Source organism: Heterodontus francisci, chromosome 2 (genome assembly GCF_036365525.1).
Source record: "Heterodontus francisci isolate sHetFra1 chromosome 2, sHetFra1.hap1, whole genome shotgun sequence".
In the NCBI taxonomy this organism is placed as follows: Eukaryota; Metazoa; Chordata; class Chondrichthyes; order Heterodontiformes; family Heterodontidae; genus Heterodontus; species Heterodontus francisci.
In genome coordinates this window covers 77427271-77442047 of record NC_090372.1, presented here as the reverse complement: position 1 = coordinate 77442047, position 14777 = coordinate 77427271, and the positions used below count along the sequence as shown (strand labels likewise).

At 40.7% G+C, this 14777-nt stretch overlaps 1 protein-coding gene across 6 annotated transcripts in view; it reads left to right on the top strand.

Moving 5' to 3' along the window:
• Nucleotides 1-13770, top strand: part of cpvl (carboxypeptidase vitellogenic like) — a 120535-nt gene extending 106765 nt beyond the window's left edge. For all 6 annotated transcript variants that reach the window (XM_068059459.1, XM_068059468.1, XM_068059498.1 and 3 more), the window contains one exon: nucleotides 12875-13770. In XM_068059459.1, coding sequence (XP_067915560.1) covers nucleotides 12875-12976 — 102 coding nt within the window. In that variant the 3' untranslated portion in view covers nucleotides 12977-13770. The remainder of the gene's footprint in view (nucleotides 1-12874) is intronic.
• The last annotated feature ends 1007 nt before the right edge of the window (nucleotides 13771-14777 follow it).

The following is a 14777-nucleotide window of genomic DNA, read 5'->3' as shown; positions in this document are numbered from 1 at the left end:
GCTCAGAGCTCTTACAGGAACAACTGGCACCACAGAACCGAAGAGATTGTCATAGGAAATAGGAGCAGGAGTAAGCCATTCGGCCAGTCGAGTCTGCTCCGCCATTCAAACAGATCATGGCTGATCACCTACCTCTACGCCATTTTTCCCCACTATCCCCATATCCCTTGAAGTCATTAGTATTCAGAAATCTATCGATTTCTGTCTTGAACATGCTCAATGACTGAGCTTCCACAGCCCTCTGGGGTAGAGAATTCCAAAGCTTCACCACCCTCTGAGTAAAGAAATTCCTCCTCATCTCAGTCTTAAATGGCCTGCCCCTTATTCTGAGACTGTGTCCTCTTGTTCTAGACTCACCAGCCAGAGGAAACATCCTAACCACAACTACTCTGTCATGCCCTGTAAGAATTTTGTAACTTTCAATGAGATCACCTCTCATTCTTCAAAACTCTAGAGAATACAGGCCTAGTTTCTGCAATCTCTCATCATAAGACAATCCCACCATCCCAGGGATTAGTCTGGTAAATCTCCATTGCACTCCCTCTATGGCAAGGATATCATTCCTTAGATAAGGAGACCAAAACAGTACACAATACTCCAGGTGCAGTCTCACTATTGTCCATGGTAGACCAGGATTTGTAACAGTAAGTCTTACCTTCTTGTGTTTTTTTTTATTTCTTGTGTTCTGACTCTGTCCAGACAGAATTATTGGTTTGCATCCTTCTACCGATACTAGCTGAAAGTCATTGCTTGGAGGTGTAACATAACCACCAAGGTGTGGTGCTGTTTGATTATCTCCCCCTAGGACGTCATTCCTTTTTCTTCTCCTCCATCTATGGGAAGATGCTTGGTTGCATATCAGGAATGCAGTGGAATAGAGGGAATGAATCTGTGTCACAACATTCTACAGAATTATATACTGGTGCTTCTAGTGTACAGAGCCTGTTGTGCCATAGTCAACTGTAATAGATTCAATCTGTTCAAAATTAAACACTTTGGATCGAAATTGTGAAATTGTTGGTTACTTGAAGTCTTGAATTGCGCTCCAAATAGAACACGCTCAATTTGAATCAAGTCTTCACATATATCGTGTGTATCATTGTAGAATTTTGTATCTGGCTCTAAGTCCTAAGAGGTAGGATTGGTTCATGAAACATCCTATCTAATACATGCTTATTATTCAACTCCATTTGGTTATAGTCTGAGTAATGCTCAAATATTTTGTGGCATTTTTGTTCTCTTTCTGCTGATTGTTAACCACAGGAAAGCTCATTCATCTTGTGCATTAATTTAACTTAGAACTGTCTATGTCGTAATTTAATAAGTATTAAGGGGATGTGGTTAACCCATGAAGGAGAGAACCCAAGGAGGAAAATCTCAAATTTATGCAGAGATCAGCAAAATATACATATTTGCAGGGCATTTGGACCAGATAACGTATACTAGAATTTGTGAAAAAATATGGGCGTGGGTGATGGGGTGAGGACAGCTTGATGTAACATTAAATATACAGGTTGTACCCAGTGGATAAATGCAAGAGTCATGGAATCCTGACATTAAAAGAAAAAATGGGACAATCTAACTCTATTAATGGGAAAATAATGGTATATATGGTACACTATCTGTGTTCCTGAGAAGAGAAAGACCTTAATTTATATCGCGCCATTCACAGCTTCAGGGCAGTTGTGCACAACAGGCTCCCACAGCCATCTGATAATGACCAGATATTCTGGGGGGGTTTTGTGGTGTAGATTGAGGGATAAATATTGGTCAGGATACTGGGGATATCTCCCCTGCTCTCCTTTGAAATAATGCCATGGGATCTTTTACTTCCATCTGAGAGAGCAGACAGGGCCTCAGTTTAATGTCTCATCCAAAAGACAGCACTTTTGACAGTGCAGCACTCCCTCAGTACTGCACTGGAATGTCAGCCTAGATTTTTGTTCTCAAGTCTCTGGAGTGGGACTTGAACCCACAACCTTCTGACTTAGAGACAAGAGTGCTATCAAGTGAGCTGTGGCTGACACCTCCTCAGAAGTAGACTTTATAAAATACTTTGAGAAATTTTCAATTAAAAATATGTCAAGAAAACATGCTATGCCAAATGAGGATTTTAAATTCATCAGTGGTTTTAGAGAGACCCTCCAAACAGTAAAGGGAAAAGGGAAGGAAAAATGCCCTAAAGTACTTGTGCAACTCACCAGAAAGATAAAAGTGAGGTCAGTGTGGATCTACCCACTGAAGAACCCAATGATCAGGTCGCAAAGCCAAAGCTGATCAAACCCAACAATTTCAATTCAGAACTCAGCAAGAACAAGGACCTGGAGGAAATCTCAAACACCTCACAGGGGCTAAAAAAACAATTTATTACCCACTGTCACTATAGAGAAAAAAAATTATCAAGGTGCTGGAACCTGAATGGTTAAAGTCACGTTGCAGAAACAGCAGTTGAAGGGTTAAAGCTTGTACATACAAGGGGACTTGCCACAAGGAGTAATGTAAATTGACATACCCCAAGCTTCACCTAGAACCACATGTTTATTGAGATGCACATTCCCAGAGTATTACAAATTGATGCGAGAGAGCCTGTAACCCCATTTAATACATTTAATAACACATAACCCAAAAGTAATGCAATTTCTTAATGGTACCTCATCCAAGGGAAGGGTGGTGACAAAACTACAAAAAATGAAACCAGAATAGCTGTTGCAGACAATGCTAGCTGCAGCAATTCTAAGATTAATGTGTATATTTGAGAGTGTTTGAGAATGAATGCATGTGTTTTTTTTGCAACCTCATCATGAAATGTTCCTATTGTCACATTTCATTCCATACGGTGAGGAGATGTCAAGAAAACATGCTATGCCAAATGAGGATTTTAAATTCATTGGAAACTTACATTAATCTTAAAAAAGGAAAGCTGGAATATTACTGACAACTTTTACAAAGACATTGACACAGCTACAAAAAGGCCACCACCAATTGAATTTGAAAAACTTGCACATTCCAAGGCATCAAAACCTGTCTGATTAGCCTGTACCCAAAACAATGGCTTGCCCTATTGAGTGAGCTACCTGAGATTGCTTTCATTAGCAAGACATTCAAAGCCATCCTGGGACATTAACATTGAAAGGGCGAACCCCTCTGGGGGAAACATTGGCACCATGAGCCTTGGGAGTTGGAAATTCCTAGTCTTGAATCTCTTTAGAAGGTACCAGAGAAGACACAGACTGTTATGTGACCGTCTGTCATTTCTGTGAAAGCAGAGAGTTTGCCTCAGACAAGCCAGTGACTCATTTTGTGCAGAAGCCAGAAGGTCTCTCTCTCTCTCTCTCTCGCTCTTGCTCTCGCTCTCTCTCCAGAAGGCCTGGTAGGGCGTGTAAAGCCTAGCTGCCTGTTGCTAAATCCAAGACAAAAACACCAAGGCGGATGCCCTCTGCTCAACTGTCATCAAGAACAACTACCAACGCAGAACTTCAGGACCACGAAGACTGGAAGACCACTAAAGCTACCAGATCACAGACTGTATTCTTTATTATTTTCTCTGGACTCTATGACATCTATTCCTCATCACTCTTAAATTTTTTTTTTACTCATTCGGGAGTTGTGGGTGTCGCTGGTCCCTAATTGCAATTGAGAAGGTGGTAATGAATTCCCTTCTTGAACTGCCACAGTCGTTGGGGTGTAGGTACAGCAACAGTGCTGTTAGGGAGGGAGTTCCAGGATTTTGACCCAGCGACAGTGAAGGAATGCTGATATAGTTTCAAGTCAGGATGGTGTGTGACTTGGAGGGGAACTTGCAAGTGATGCTGTTCCCGTGCAACTGCTGCCCTTGTCCTTCTAGGTGGTAGAGGTTGCAGGTTTGGAAAGTGCTATCAAAGGAGCCTTGGTGAGTTGCTGCACTGCATCTTGTAGATGGTACACACTGCTGCTACTGTGCGTCGGTTGTGGAGGGAGTGAATGTTGAAGGTGATGGATGGAGTGCCATTCAAGTGGGCTGCTTTGTCCTGGATGGTATCGAGCTTCTTGTGTTTTGTTGGAGCTGCGCCCATCTAGGCAAATGGAGAGTATTCCATCACACTCCTGACTTGTGCCTTGTAGATGGTGAACAGACATTGGGGAGTCAGGAGGTGAGTCACTCACTGCAGAATTCCCAGCCTCTGACCTGCTCTTGTAGCCACAGCATTTATGTGGCTGGTCCAGTTCAGTTTCTGGTCAATGGTGACCCCCAAGATGTTGATGGTGGGGGATTCAGCGATGGTAATGCCTTTGTACGTCAAGGGGAGATGGTTAGATTCCCTCTTGCTTGAGATGGTCATTGCCTGGCACTTTGTGTGGCACGAATATTACATGTCACATATCAGCCTAAGCCTGATGTTGTCCAGGTGTTGCTGCATATGGACATGGGCTGCTTCAGTATCTGAGGATTTGAGAATGGTGCTGAATATTGTGAATCATCAATGAACATCCCCCCTTCTCACCTTGTGATGGAGGGAAGGTCACTGATGAAGCAGCTGAAGATGGTTGGGCCCAGGACACAACCCCGAGAAACACCTGTAGTGATGTCCTGAGACTGAGATGATTAACCTCAAACAACCACCACCATCTTCCTTTGTGCTTCCAACCAATGGAGAGTTTTCCCCCTGATTCCCATTGACTCCAGATCGGGCTCCTTGATGCCATACTCAGTCAAATCCTGCCTTGATGTCAAGGACAGTCACTCTCACCTCACCTCTGGAGTTCAACTCTTTTGTCCATGTTTGGACCAAGGATGTAATGAGTTCAGGAGCTGAGTGGCCCTGGCAGAACCTAAACTGAGCATCAGTGAGCAGGTTATTGCTGAGCAAGTGCCGCTTGATAGCACTGTCGATGACCCTTTCCATCACTTTGATGATGATCGGGAGTAGGCTGATAAGGTGGTAATTGACCGGGTTGGATTTGTCCGGCTTTTTGTGCACAGGACGTACCTGGGCAGTTTTCCACATTGCCAGATAGATGCTAGTGTTGTAGCTGTACTGGAACAGCTTGACTAGGGACGTGGCTAGTTCTGGAATACAAGTCTTCAGTACTGTTGCCGGAATGTTGTCGGGGCCCATAGCCTTTGCAGTATCCAGTGCCTTGAGCCATTTCTTGATATCACTTGGAGTGAATCGGATTGGCTGAAGACTGGTATCTGTGATGTTGCGGACCTCAGGAGGAGACCGAGATGGATCATCCACTCGGCACCTCTGGCTGAAGATAGATCAAATGCTTTAGCCTTGTCTTTTGTACTGATGTGCTGGGCTCCCCCATCGTTGAAGATGGGGATGCTTGTGGAGCCTGTGGATTTGTGTGTGTGTGATTCTTTTGTACGTGTGCGCATGAAAGTGCAGCATAATTTTATTATTTTTATTTAGTTTGGGTTTAGATTTTTGAGTATATTAAACTCACTGCTTTCTTGTTTACACTCGAGAAACCTTGTCCGATTGGTTCTTTTACAATCACAACAAAAGTAAAAGGCAAAACACTCACTGAAGTGGTAAGTACATCTACTGTTCAAAAAGGAATAAACCCTGTTGCGGTCAAATAAGAAGAAGGAAAAGAGGGGAGCCTTGTGACCCCTCCTCACCTGATCGTAGCAATTATATCTTACTTTAGCGTCCTCCTCAAGCAATTCTGAAAGATTTGTAAGACTAGATCCATCTCCTGAGAACAGATTGATCATTCGCCCCCAAGTTTTTTGAATTTTAACTTACAACCCCTCAAACCCACCCAGTTGGGGTTAAAATTGCTCCCAGTGAGTCTAGTCTTACAAATCTTCTAGAATTCCTTAAGGAGGGCAGTAAAGTAAGATATAATTTTAATTGCAAATTTGTCAGGAGATATTTTATAAAGTTCTATTGCTGAAGAAGTTAGGGCATCTGAATTTAACAATAGTAACCAGGTTGTTGACAATTGTCTTAGCAAGAAATAACACAAGGTGGTGACAAATTTACTAGGTTTTAACTGGATGCAGTGATATTTAATCGGGAGCTGTTCTGGGACCTGCTACTAACACTATGGACTGAATTTTACTAGCTCTCCAGCATCAGGGGTTGTGGCGGGATGGCCTGGAAAATTCTTCCGGGAGAGGCCCGCCCCGACCCCCGACATCGAGAAGGCCTCAGTGGCGGCAAGGCCTCGGTGCGTGCGCCCTGCCACTTGGCGGTGGGGCCTTCATTTTAATATAAAATTAAGTTAAAAAGATGCAAATGAACTTACCTTGTCCCGGCAGCCGTCCCACGCCGATATTCCAGCCGCCGGCCAGAACTCCCGCCCCTTTGAAACTCCATTTGGAGTTCCGAGGCGTGACACTGTTGGGGAGGGGGTGAGATTATCAGTGCAGGAGACGGGGAGAGCGGGGATAACACTTTGTATTGGCAGTGGGGATGGTGGGAAGGCGTTTAAGGGCAAATGTTACAAGGTCAGGGGGGGATGTTCGGATTTGGAATAAAGTTCATTTTGGTGATATAGGCCCAAAAACAAACACTGGGGGGGTGGGGGGTTGGGAAAGAGCCTCCAGCATTTATCTAAATTTTTACAGACAATGCAACATAATATAACTTTAAAAATTAAAATTTCTTCACAGGGATTGAAGCCCTTTACAAATGGTGCTGGCACCTGTGTGGTGGTGCCGGACGCCGTTGCCGGGAACAGAGCAGCCGCCCCCTCTACGTCATGGGGGGCAGTCGCTCTGCCCCCTCCATTTAAGTGAGCCGCTACACAAAATATCGTGGGGGCTCAGTGACAGTGCATCCATGCGGGCAGAATGCTGAAATCAAAAGTGCCTGCCTCACTCAATTATCTTTTTTCCTTAGATTGTATCTATTGTTAAGCATAATCCTTTCAGAATGTATGTAGGAACAATGGCAAATTCTGTCTCATGTACCATTCAACAAGTTGCAAATCGGTGGTGTAAGCAGTCATTCAAGAGTATAATGGCAATCGTACGCTAACAATTACCACATAGTATGGTGGAGAGATAACCTTCTTGGTAAAGTTGTTCAGTATGGTCCAATTGCATTGAATAGGGAGATGAATTGAAAGCAAACAAAAGAGTAAAGGTAAACCATTGTGAACATGTTTCATTAAAATATAGTAAAGAAATTGGTTTATTAAATCCCTTCCCTTTACTAAAAAGACTAATTTGACAGATGTGAAACATTTTTCTGTTCTGCATTAAATAAGAATATTTTCTGTATTATGTCTTGTGGTCCATGAAAGCCCTTTCTGCGTAAAGTCATCCCTTTGAGTAGGCCATCGTCCAGTTATTATTTTTGATTTGCCATTTATGTGTCCACTTTAATGCAATAGTTTACTATGAAGTGGAACTTTCTTTGAGGTCACCATATATATATATATGTCATGGAAAGAGATCAACTGCTAAGGAAATGTCCACATCCAGACACATGACTGGAGCTATATCCTGCAGACAAGCTGTTAGTCCGTCAACTTTCATAAATTACACGAATGAGTAGTCTGGGGGAAATTTAGAATTCCTGAAAATTTAAAATACTACTTTTCTTCATTTTACAGGGAGGAAGTTTAAATTTAAAAATTACTTGCACATTCATTATACGCAAGTTCTGCTTTATTTTATATTTATTTTCAGAATCAATGTACAGAGAGGGTCAAAGCTTAAAATGTCTTCAATTTCAAATAGGAATGTTATTTCTGTCTGGCTTGTTTATAAACTAGATGTTTTCTCTGGAATTTTGTGCCTAACACAATTTGATTTTTAGTTGTAATTTTGTATTTTCCTATTTTGAGATTACTTCCACTGCTGCTGTTAATGGTTTTTGTTACTGTGTACATGTAGGATAACTTTAGAATGATGCTGTAACATTGTGGACAGTTTTCCCTGCAAAATACAAAGTTGGGCTTTACTTCCTTTATGTATATGTCTTCTGCATCCATGCAATATCAAATAATTTAAAAATATGCACTGGATGGAAAAACTGTACCATAAAAACTCTGAAGAATAAACAAAATCCTCTGGGAAGAAGCAAGAAGTTACTGGAACCAAAGTTGCATATAATGGGATTAGGTATATACAAGCAGATATGAATAGGAGCAGGAGTAGGCTATGTGGCCTCTCGAGTCTACTCCACCATTCAGTGAGATCATGACCGATCTTCTACCTCAGCTCCACTTTCCTGCCCTATCCCCATGTCTCTTGATTCTCTTAGTGTTCAAAAATCTATCAATCTGTGTCTTGAAAATACTCAGTGAATGAGTCAGACTAACTAGTCTATAGCTCCCTATATATTTATACAAATTATATAATTTAATATAAATTATATAAAAATTGAAATAGTTTCCTCATTCAAGTCATTGATATTGTTACGACCAGGTGAGAAAGAGGTCTAGGAGTCTTTTGCTGTCTTTACCTGGTCTTATTGTAACAGCGTTTAATTTTAAACACATGGTGTTTTGAGCTTCCCCTTTGTGAATCCTTTTTCACAGCTTTCCAATCATAAGGCAAAGAAATGAGCACACCAGGTTTTCTTTAGGTTTAAAGAAGAAAAGTGATATTTATTAAACCTTAAACTTAAGCTCTAATACAGTTAACACCTGTGGATATACGACGGCCCATGCTAGCATACATACGTGATACACACATGCAAATAGGGGCAGAAAAGAGCAAAAGAAAAATAAAAGGGAGAGGTTTGAGGCAATCTCGGAAGAGGGTTTTTTTTTACTGTGCTTCGAGCTCGCTGTAGGGTCCTTGATTGTAAGTAGTCTTGCTTTTCATTGGGGCCCAGTATTCTTCTTAAACCTTGTTCACTGTAGGAGACTTTTCTCTCTTGGAGTTCATATGTCTTCAGTGGTTTCCGAAGCTGGTGAGAGCGAGATGAGAGCAGATAGGAGAGAGGTGTTCTCAGTCCTGGAGCTAACAGCCTTCTGATTTTAAATTCTCTGTTGGAAGTTCAAATTCAAAAAACTCCAACAGTCAGCTGGTCATGTGACCAAACTCGTCTGACCACTTCTTCTGTGTATTTGGCTATCTTAGTATTAACCTGGAATGCTTCAGTGTCTGGTAATCAAAAGTCCATTGTGGATTAAATTGGAGCAGGGTATATAGCCCCTTTGTCCTTTGAAGTACTGTCTGTTGATATGCTAATGTCTCTCTTCAGTCAAAGTCTCCATTGTTTTTTAAAGCAAGTTCTTTCTTCACCAACAACAGTTTAAAATCAATGTTCATGTGGTGAAATTAATTTTCCTTATTCTTGGCAGGTGGGGTGGGGGGGCTTGTCTGACAATATAGATTTTAATTGGAGAGCCGCAAGCACTGATCCTTGCGGCACCTGTAGTTACAAATTACTAACTTGGAAATGGCCTACTTATTCCTACTCTGTTTTCTGTTCATTAACCAATCCTCAATCTGATATGATCCTGTATTTTTTTTTCCCGGGAAGTATGCGGTGTGCCTTTAAGGCTGGAAAAGGATCAGTACTGCTTTAAGGCAGCAAGCTCTAGGGTCTGAGTCAAAGAATGCATTCTGGTTGCCGTAGGATACAGCCATTCGGAGAACAAGGACAAAGATACAATGTTGCCAATTGACATTTGAAACTAGTTGAAAAACTGGCTTTTGAGACACAGTTAACAGACACAGACAGACAGCTGGACCAGCATGAACCTAACAGAGTGCTCTGATAATAAAATTCGCCTTCAATCACTTTTTCACCCCTCAAAATTCTAAAGCCAAATTGATTCATTGAATTTTTTGCGAGTTGTTGATCGGCTGATTCATCACTGGAGAAGAGCATCACTTCTGAAATAAACCACTGACCATCCTACTGTTGAAGAACCTTTATTTCCCCCATTGAACGGCTGTGAGGACTTCAAGCAACCTTGGACTGTTCCACATTGGAAGATTCCACTTCGGCAGGAGTGTAAATCTGCAAGGACACTCATTTTTCTATTTTAAATGTTGTTTATATCTCAGTAGTGTTTAAGAATTTAGTTTTTTTAATTAAACATTTAATTTGTTGATCTAAAGACACCTGGTTTGGTTAGCCTAATCATAGTATGATTTTCTAAGTAGCCTGTTACTATGTCCTTAATAATAGATTCTAGCATTTTACCTACAACAGATATCAGGATAACTAGTCTTGTAATCCCCTGTGTTCTGTCTCTTTCTTGAAAAGTGTGGTTATATTTACTACCTTCCAATCTACGAGGGCCATTCCAGAATCCAGGGAATTCTAGAAGATCACAACCAGTTCTTCTGCTATCTCTGCAGCCACTTTTTTTTTTAGGACTTTAGGATATGGACCATCAGGCCCAGGGGATTTGTTCGCTTCTAGTCTCATTAATTTCTCCAGTACTTTTTCTTTTAAAATACTTTAAGTTCCTTACTCGTGCTAGACCCTTCGTTCCCCACTTTTTCTGGTACGTCATTCGTATCTTCCACTGTGAAGACAGATACAAAATATTTGTTTAATGGCTCTGCCATTTTCTTATTCACATTATAATTTCTCCTATCTCTTCAAAGTAGTACTTTGCTACTCTCTTCCTTTTTACATACTTGCAGAACCTCTTGCAATTTGTTTTTATATTTCTTGCTAATTTATTCTCATTCTATTTTTTTGCTCTATCATTTACTTGGTCATCCTTTGCTGATTTCTAAAACCTTCCCAGTTCTCAGGCTTACTACTCGTTTTGGCAATATTGTAAACCTCTTCTTTTAGCCTAATACTATCTTTAACTTCTCTAGTTAGTCATGAATGTACAACTCTTCCAGTAGAGTTTTTATTCATTAATGGAGTGTACAATTATTCAGAATTATTAATTATTTATTTAAAAGTTTGCCATTGCTTATCTTCTACACTTATCACATCTTTTAATTCAATTTTCCAACCTGCCTCAGCCAACTCATGTCTCGTACCTCTGTAATTGGCCAAATTTAAGACCAAGTTTTTAGATGATTTCTCACTATTATCTTTATCTCATGCTCCTCCTCTTCCTTTTCATTTTGCCTATCTTTTCTAAAATTCAAATACCCTGGAACATTTAGTTCCCAACCTTCATCACTGACATGGACAGGGTTTTCCCTGCGGGCTTCCGAACCCCGCTGTCAAGCTGAAATGTGGGTCAGAAACACGAACAATGTGGGAAGTCATTCATTGTGATTTTCCCCGGTGAAGCCAATTTATGGTCAGGGGGTGGGCTCACCATCCAATTAAGCACGATGAGTGGGCTGTCAAAACTGGAGGGCCAATCAGAGGCCTTCCAACTTGAAAGGAGCAGCAAGCTGCAATGTTAAGTAAGTAAAGGAGAGGATGCTTCAAGATGGAGACACCTTCTCGCCAATTTTTTAAAATCTAAACTAAAAAATGGCTTTTGCAGCCAGGCCACCATTGCAAGGGGGGAGCACCTCCACTGGGTGACCTGCAGCTGTTGCTGTACCCAGGCAGGCAGGGAGAGCCTCGAGGCCTGGCTAGAGCACTGCCCCCCGCACCCCCCTCCCAGTCTGCTGCCAGGAGGCCACCTCCAAACAGTTAAATTAGCCCCCTCTGCCTGCGGAAACCTGGAGGCCAACTGGAAAATCCCAGTAGGCTTCCTTTAATTAGCCTTAAGCGGCATTTAAGTACCTGGATCGGCTACCTGCCACGTGCGGGTGCATAGCACTCTGTCCATCCCCATCCCCATCCTGCCTCCGCGAAAATGGCCCAGGGAAGGAGCCGGGCAACCAGCACACAGGCCAGTGGTGCTATTTTTAGCACCTGCCCACCTCCGATCCTGGCCCCAGTGGGGGCTAAAAATCAAGCCCCATATTTCAGTAATGGCTATTCAAGCAGCTCCCTCCTTCCCCAGTACTGGTGTCAGTGGCCCAAAAATTGTACCAACTCCTAAACGAACTAGGATTAAGTCATCAACCTGAAATGTTAACTTTGTTTCTCTCTCCACAGATGCTGCCACACCTGCAGTATATTTCCAGTATTTTCTAGTTTTATTTCAGATTTTCAGCATCCGTAGTATTTTGCTTTTGGCAGAGAATTGTGAGCTTGTATTTTGCTTTTTGTCAATTGTTTAATACCATTTATTAAAATTAAAGAAATCCAGAATTTTCTATGATGCATTGCTTTATTTCAAGCTTTCTAAAATGCCCTTAGTTCCTTCATTGTAAAATAGCATTGTTTCAAAATCACCTTCCCTAAATCCTGATCTTTCAATTAAAATTTTTGAAGTCTCCACCTGATGTCCTACTCTATTCTAACAGGTTTTTTAAAGTAAAATGTCTAGCTTGGTATAGTGATGACAAAATGCAGAAGTGCTCCAAACTTATCATGGTACGGAATAATGGATCTGGGTTTGCAGCTGTATTTCCTCACTTGCCATTCTCACCTGTGCATTTGGAAGGTACTGAACAGGGCTAACCACTTCCTCCCTTTTATCCCCACAGATAAGGAGAGAAACTGGAAGATGAATCATGCAGAATTTCCCTTGCATATCTCTGTGGTCATCTTGTGGCATAAGAGGAGACTTAAGATGCTACATGGCACAGAGAACTATAAAGAAAGGCAAAAAAGCAGACCACCTATAAAATGAGGGGGAGGAAAGACAAATTAATTTTAAATATTTTTATGTGGTGTACTTGAGAAAAATTTCTGCCAACAAAACTTTTTTTTCCTCAAAAGCTTCACAGGAGAGAACTTTGTATATTGATTATAATTTTTATTGGTGACAACCTGGCCAACTTCAGGCGGCAATGATCTGTAATACACAAGGAGTGCACTCATACATTACTTCCAGGAGTGATTCAATACAAATGTTAATAACAAGTTATCATGTAATTTTTATTTAATCATTTTTAACTTTATTAAAGTGCATTTTATATTTTCTGTTCAAGGTAATTATACGAGGTGGAGGACACATTTTGCCATATGATCAACCTGAAAGGGCGTTTGACATGATTGACCGCTTCATCTCCAGAAATAGACTATTCCGTTGAACTGCATTGTGGAATTAAGTCTCTTTTTTTTAGATTATTATATCTTATGCTTTAAATGAGACATCAATGTATAAAAGCATGCTGAATTTCCCTTGCATATCTTTCTAGTCATCTTGTGTCTCGAGAACAGACCTGAACTGCATCAATGTTCTAATGAAAGGCCATCAACCTGAAATGTTGAGTTTGCTCCTCTCGCCACAGATGGTGCCTGAGCTGCTGAGTATTTCCAGCATTTTCTGTTTATTTCTGATTTCTAGTTTCTGAACTATTTTGCTTTAGTAAAATATAAAAAATGTGTGGTTTGACGTAATTTTTTTTGTATCCATTCTTACAAGATACAAAATGTAAATAGAGAAGTAAATGCCTTAATATTGCGGATTATAATTTGTAGTCTTTTCCCAGTTCTATTTATCAAGTGTTGCCTACCTCCGATGCTCAACATCCAGTTGTTAAAAATGTTAATGAACATTTCCTCAATGGTAGAAAAAAAATAAGTAGACTTTGAGCAAACCAATTTCAAATTTATGATGAAGTATGTTTTTTATATAATTGTACATGAGGATATTTTCTCCTTGGAGGGAGCTATATGCTTTGAGAATCAGTCTTTTTAACCCATGGCAGTTGAAAATGTATGACGTAAATATTCATTTAAAAGACTGGAAGCCAACATGAAAGGAAGCAGCAAGTTTTATAAGTAGATGAGAACAAAATGACTGTTAAAGAAGGATTAAACCACTTAGCGATGTAGGGTTGTATTTTAGGGCTGTATTTTACTTGAATAAAGGAATGTTGAAAATGCTTTAAGTATTTTGTCTTGGCTTTTATAGAGAAATGTAGAAAAGGAACTGTAGGAGTACATGAATGAACTATTATGGGGAGACAAATATTCAATTTAAATTAGTAGGACCAAAAGTAAGGCTGTCATCAGGCTAGATAGTATGCCACCCTCCCAGAATACTGAAGATATTTGAGAAGAGATAGCACTAACCATAATTTTCTAAAAATGTTTGGAAACATGAGCTGTGCCAAAGGACTAGAGAGTATCAAATGTAACTGCCATGTTCAAGGAGAGGGAATGACATAAACCAGGGAATGTAGACACGTTAGCTTTCTGTGTGTTTTGGGTAAACATCTATAATTCAAAACATGGGATGAAATTACTGAACATTGGCTAATCAGGGACAGGCGACATTGGATTTGTAAAGAGCAGGTTGTGCTTGACTAGTTGAATTTTTCAAGGAAATCAATGGGGCTAATTTTAGCTTTTATTGGCTGATTATAGACGGTCCAGAGAAGTGAAAAAACAAATAAGAGAAGCAAAGTAAGAGTATGAGAAGAGACAGGCAGCTAACAAAAGGGAATTCAAAAGTCTTCTATCCACATATAAATAGTAATAGGGTAATAAAAGGGTTGTAAAACGAGTGTGAGGCTGATTAAGGACCTAAAGGGGGATTTACACATGGAGGCAGAGGGCATGGCTGAGGCACAAAATAAGTACTTTGCATCTGACTTTACCAAAAAGATGCCGCCCAAATTATTGTGAAACAGGAGGTAGTTGAGACACAGGTTGGGCTAAAAATTGATTTGAAAAAGAGGTATTAGATAGTCTGGCTGTACTGGGTTTATGCTGTTCCAGATTATTAATCGTAGAATCAAAGAAATTTACAGCATGAAGGAGGCCTTTCAGCCCACTGTGTCCTCGCCAGCTGACCATCAGCCATCCAGCCTAATCTCACTTTCCAGTTCTTGGTTCGTAGCCTTATAGGTTATGGCACTTCAAGTGCATAGCCAAGTACTTTTT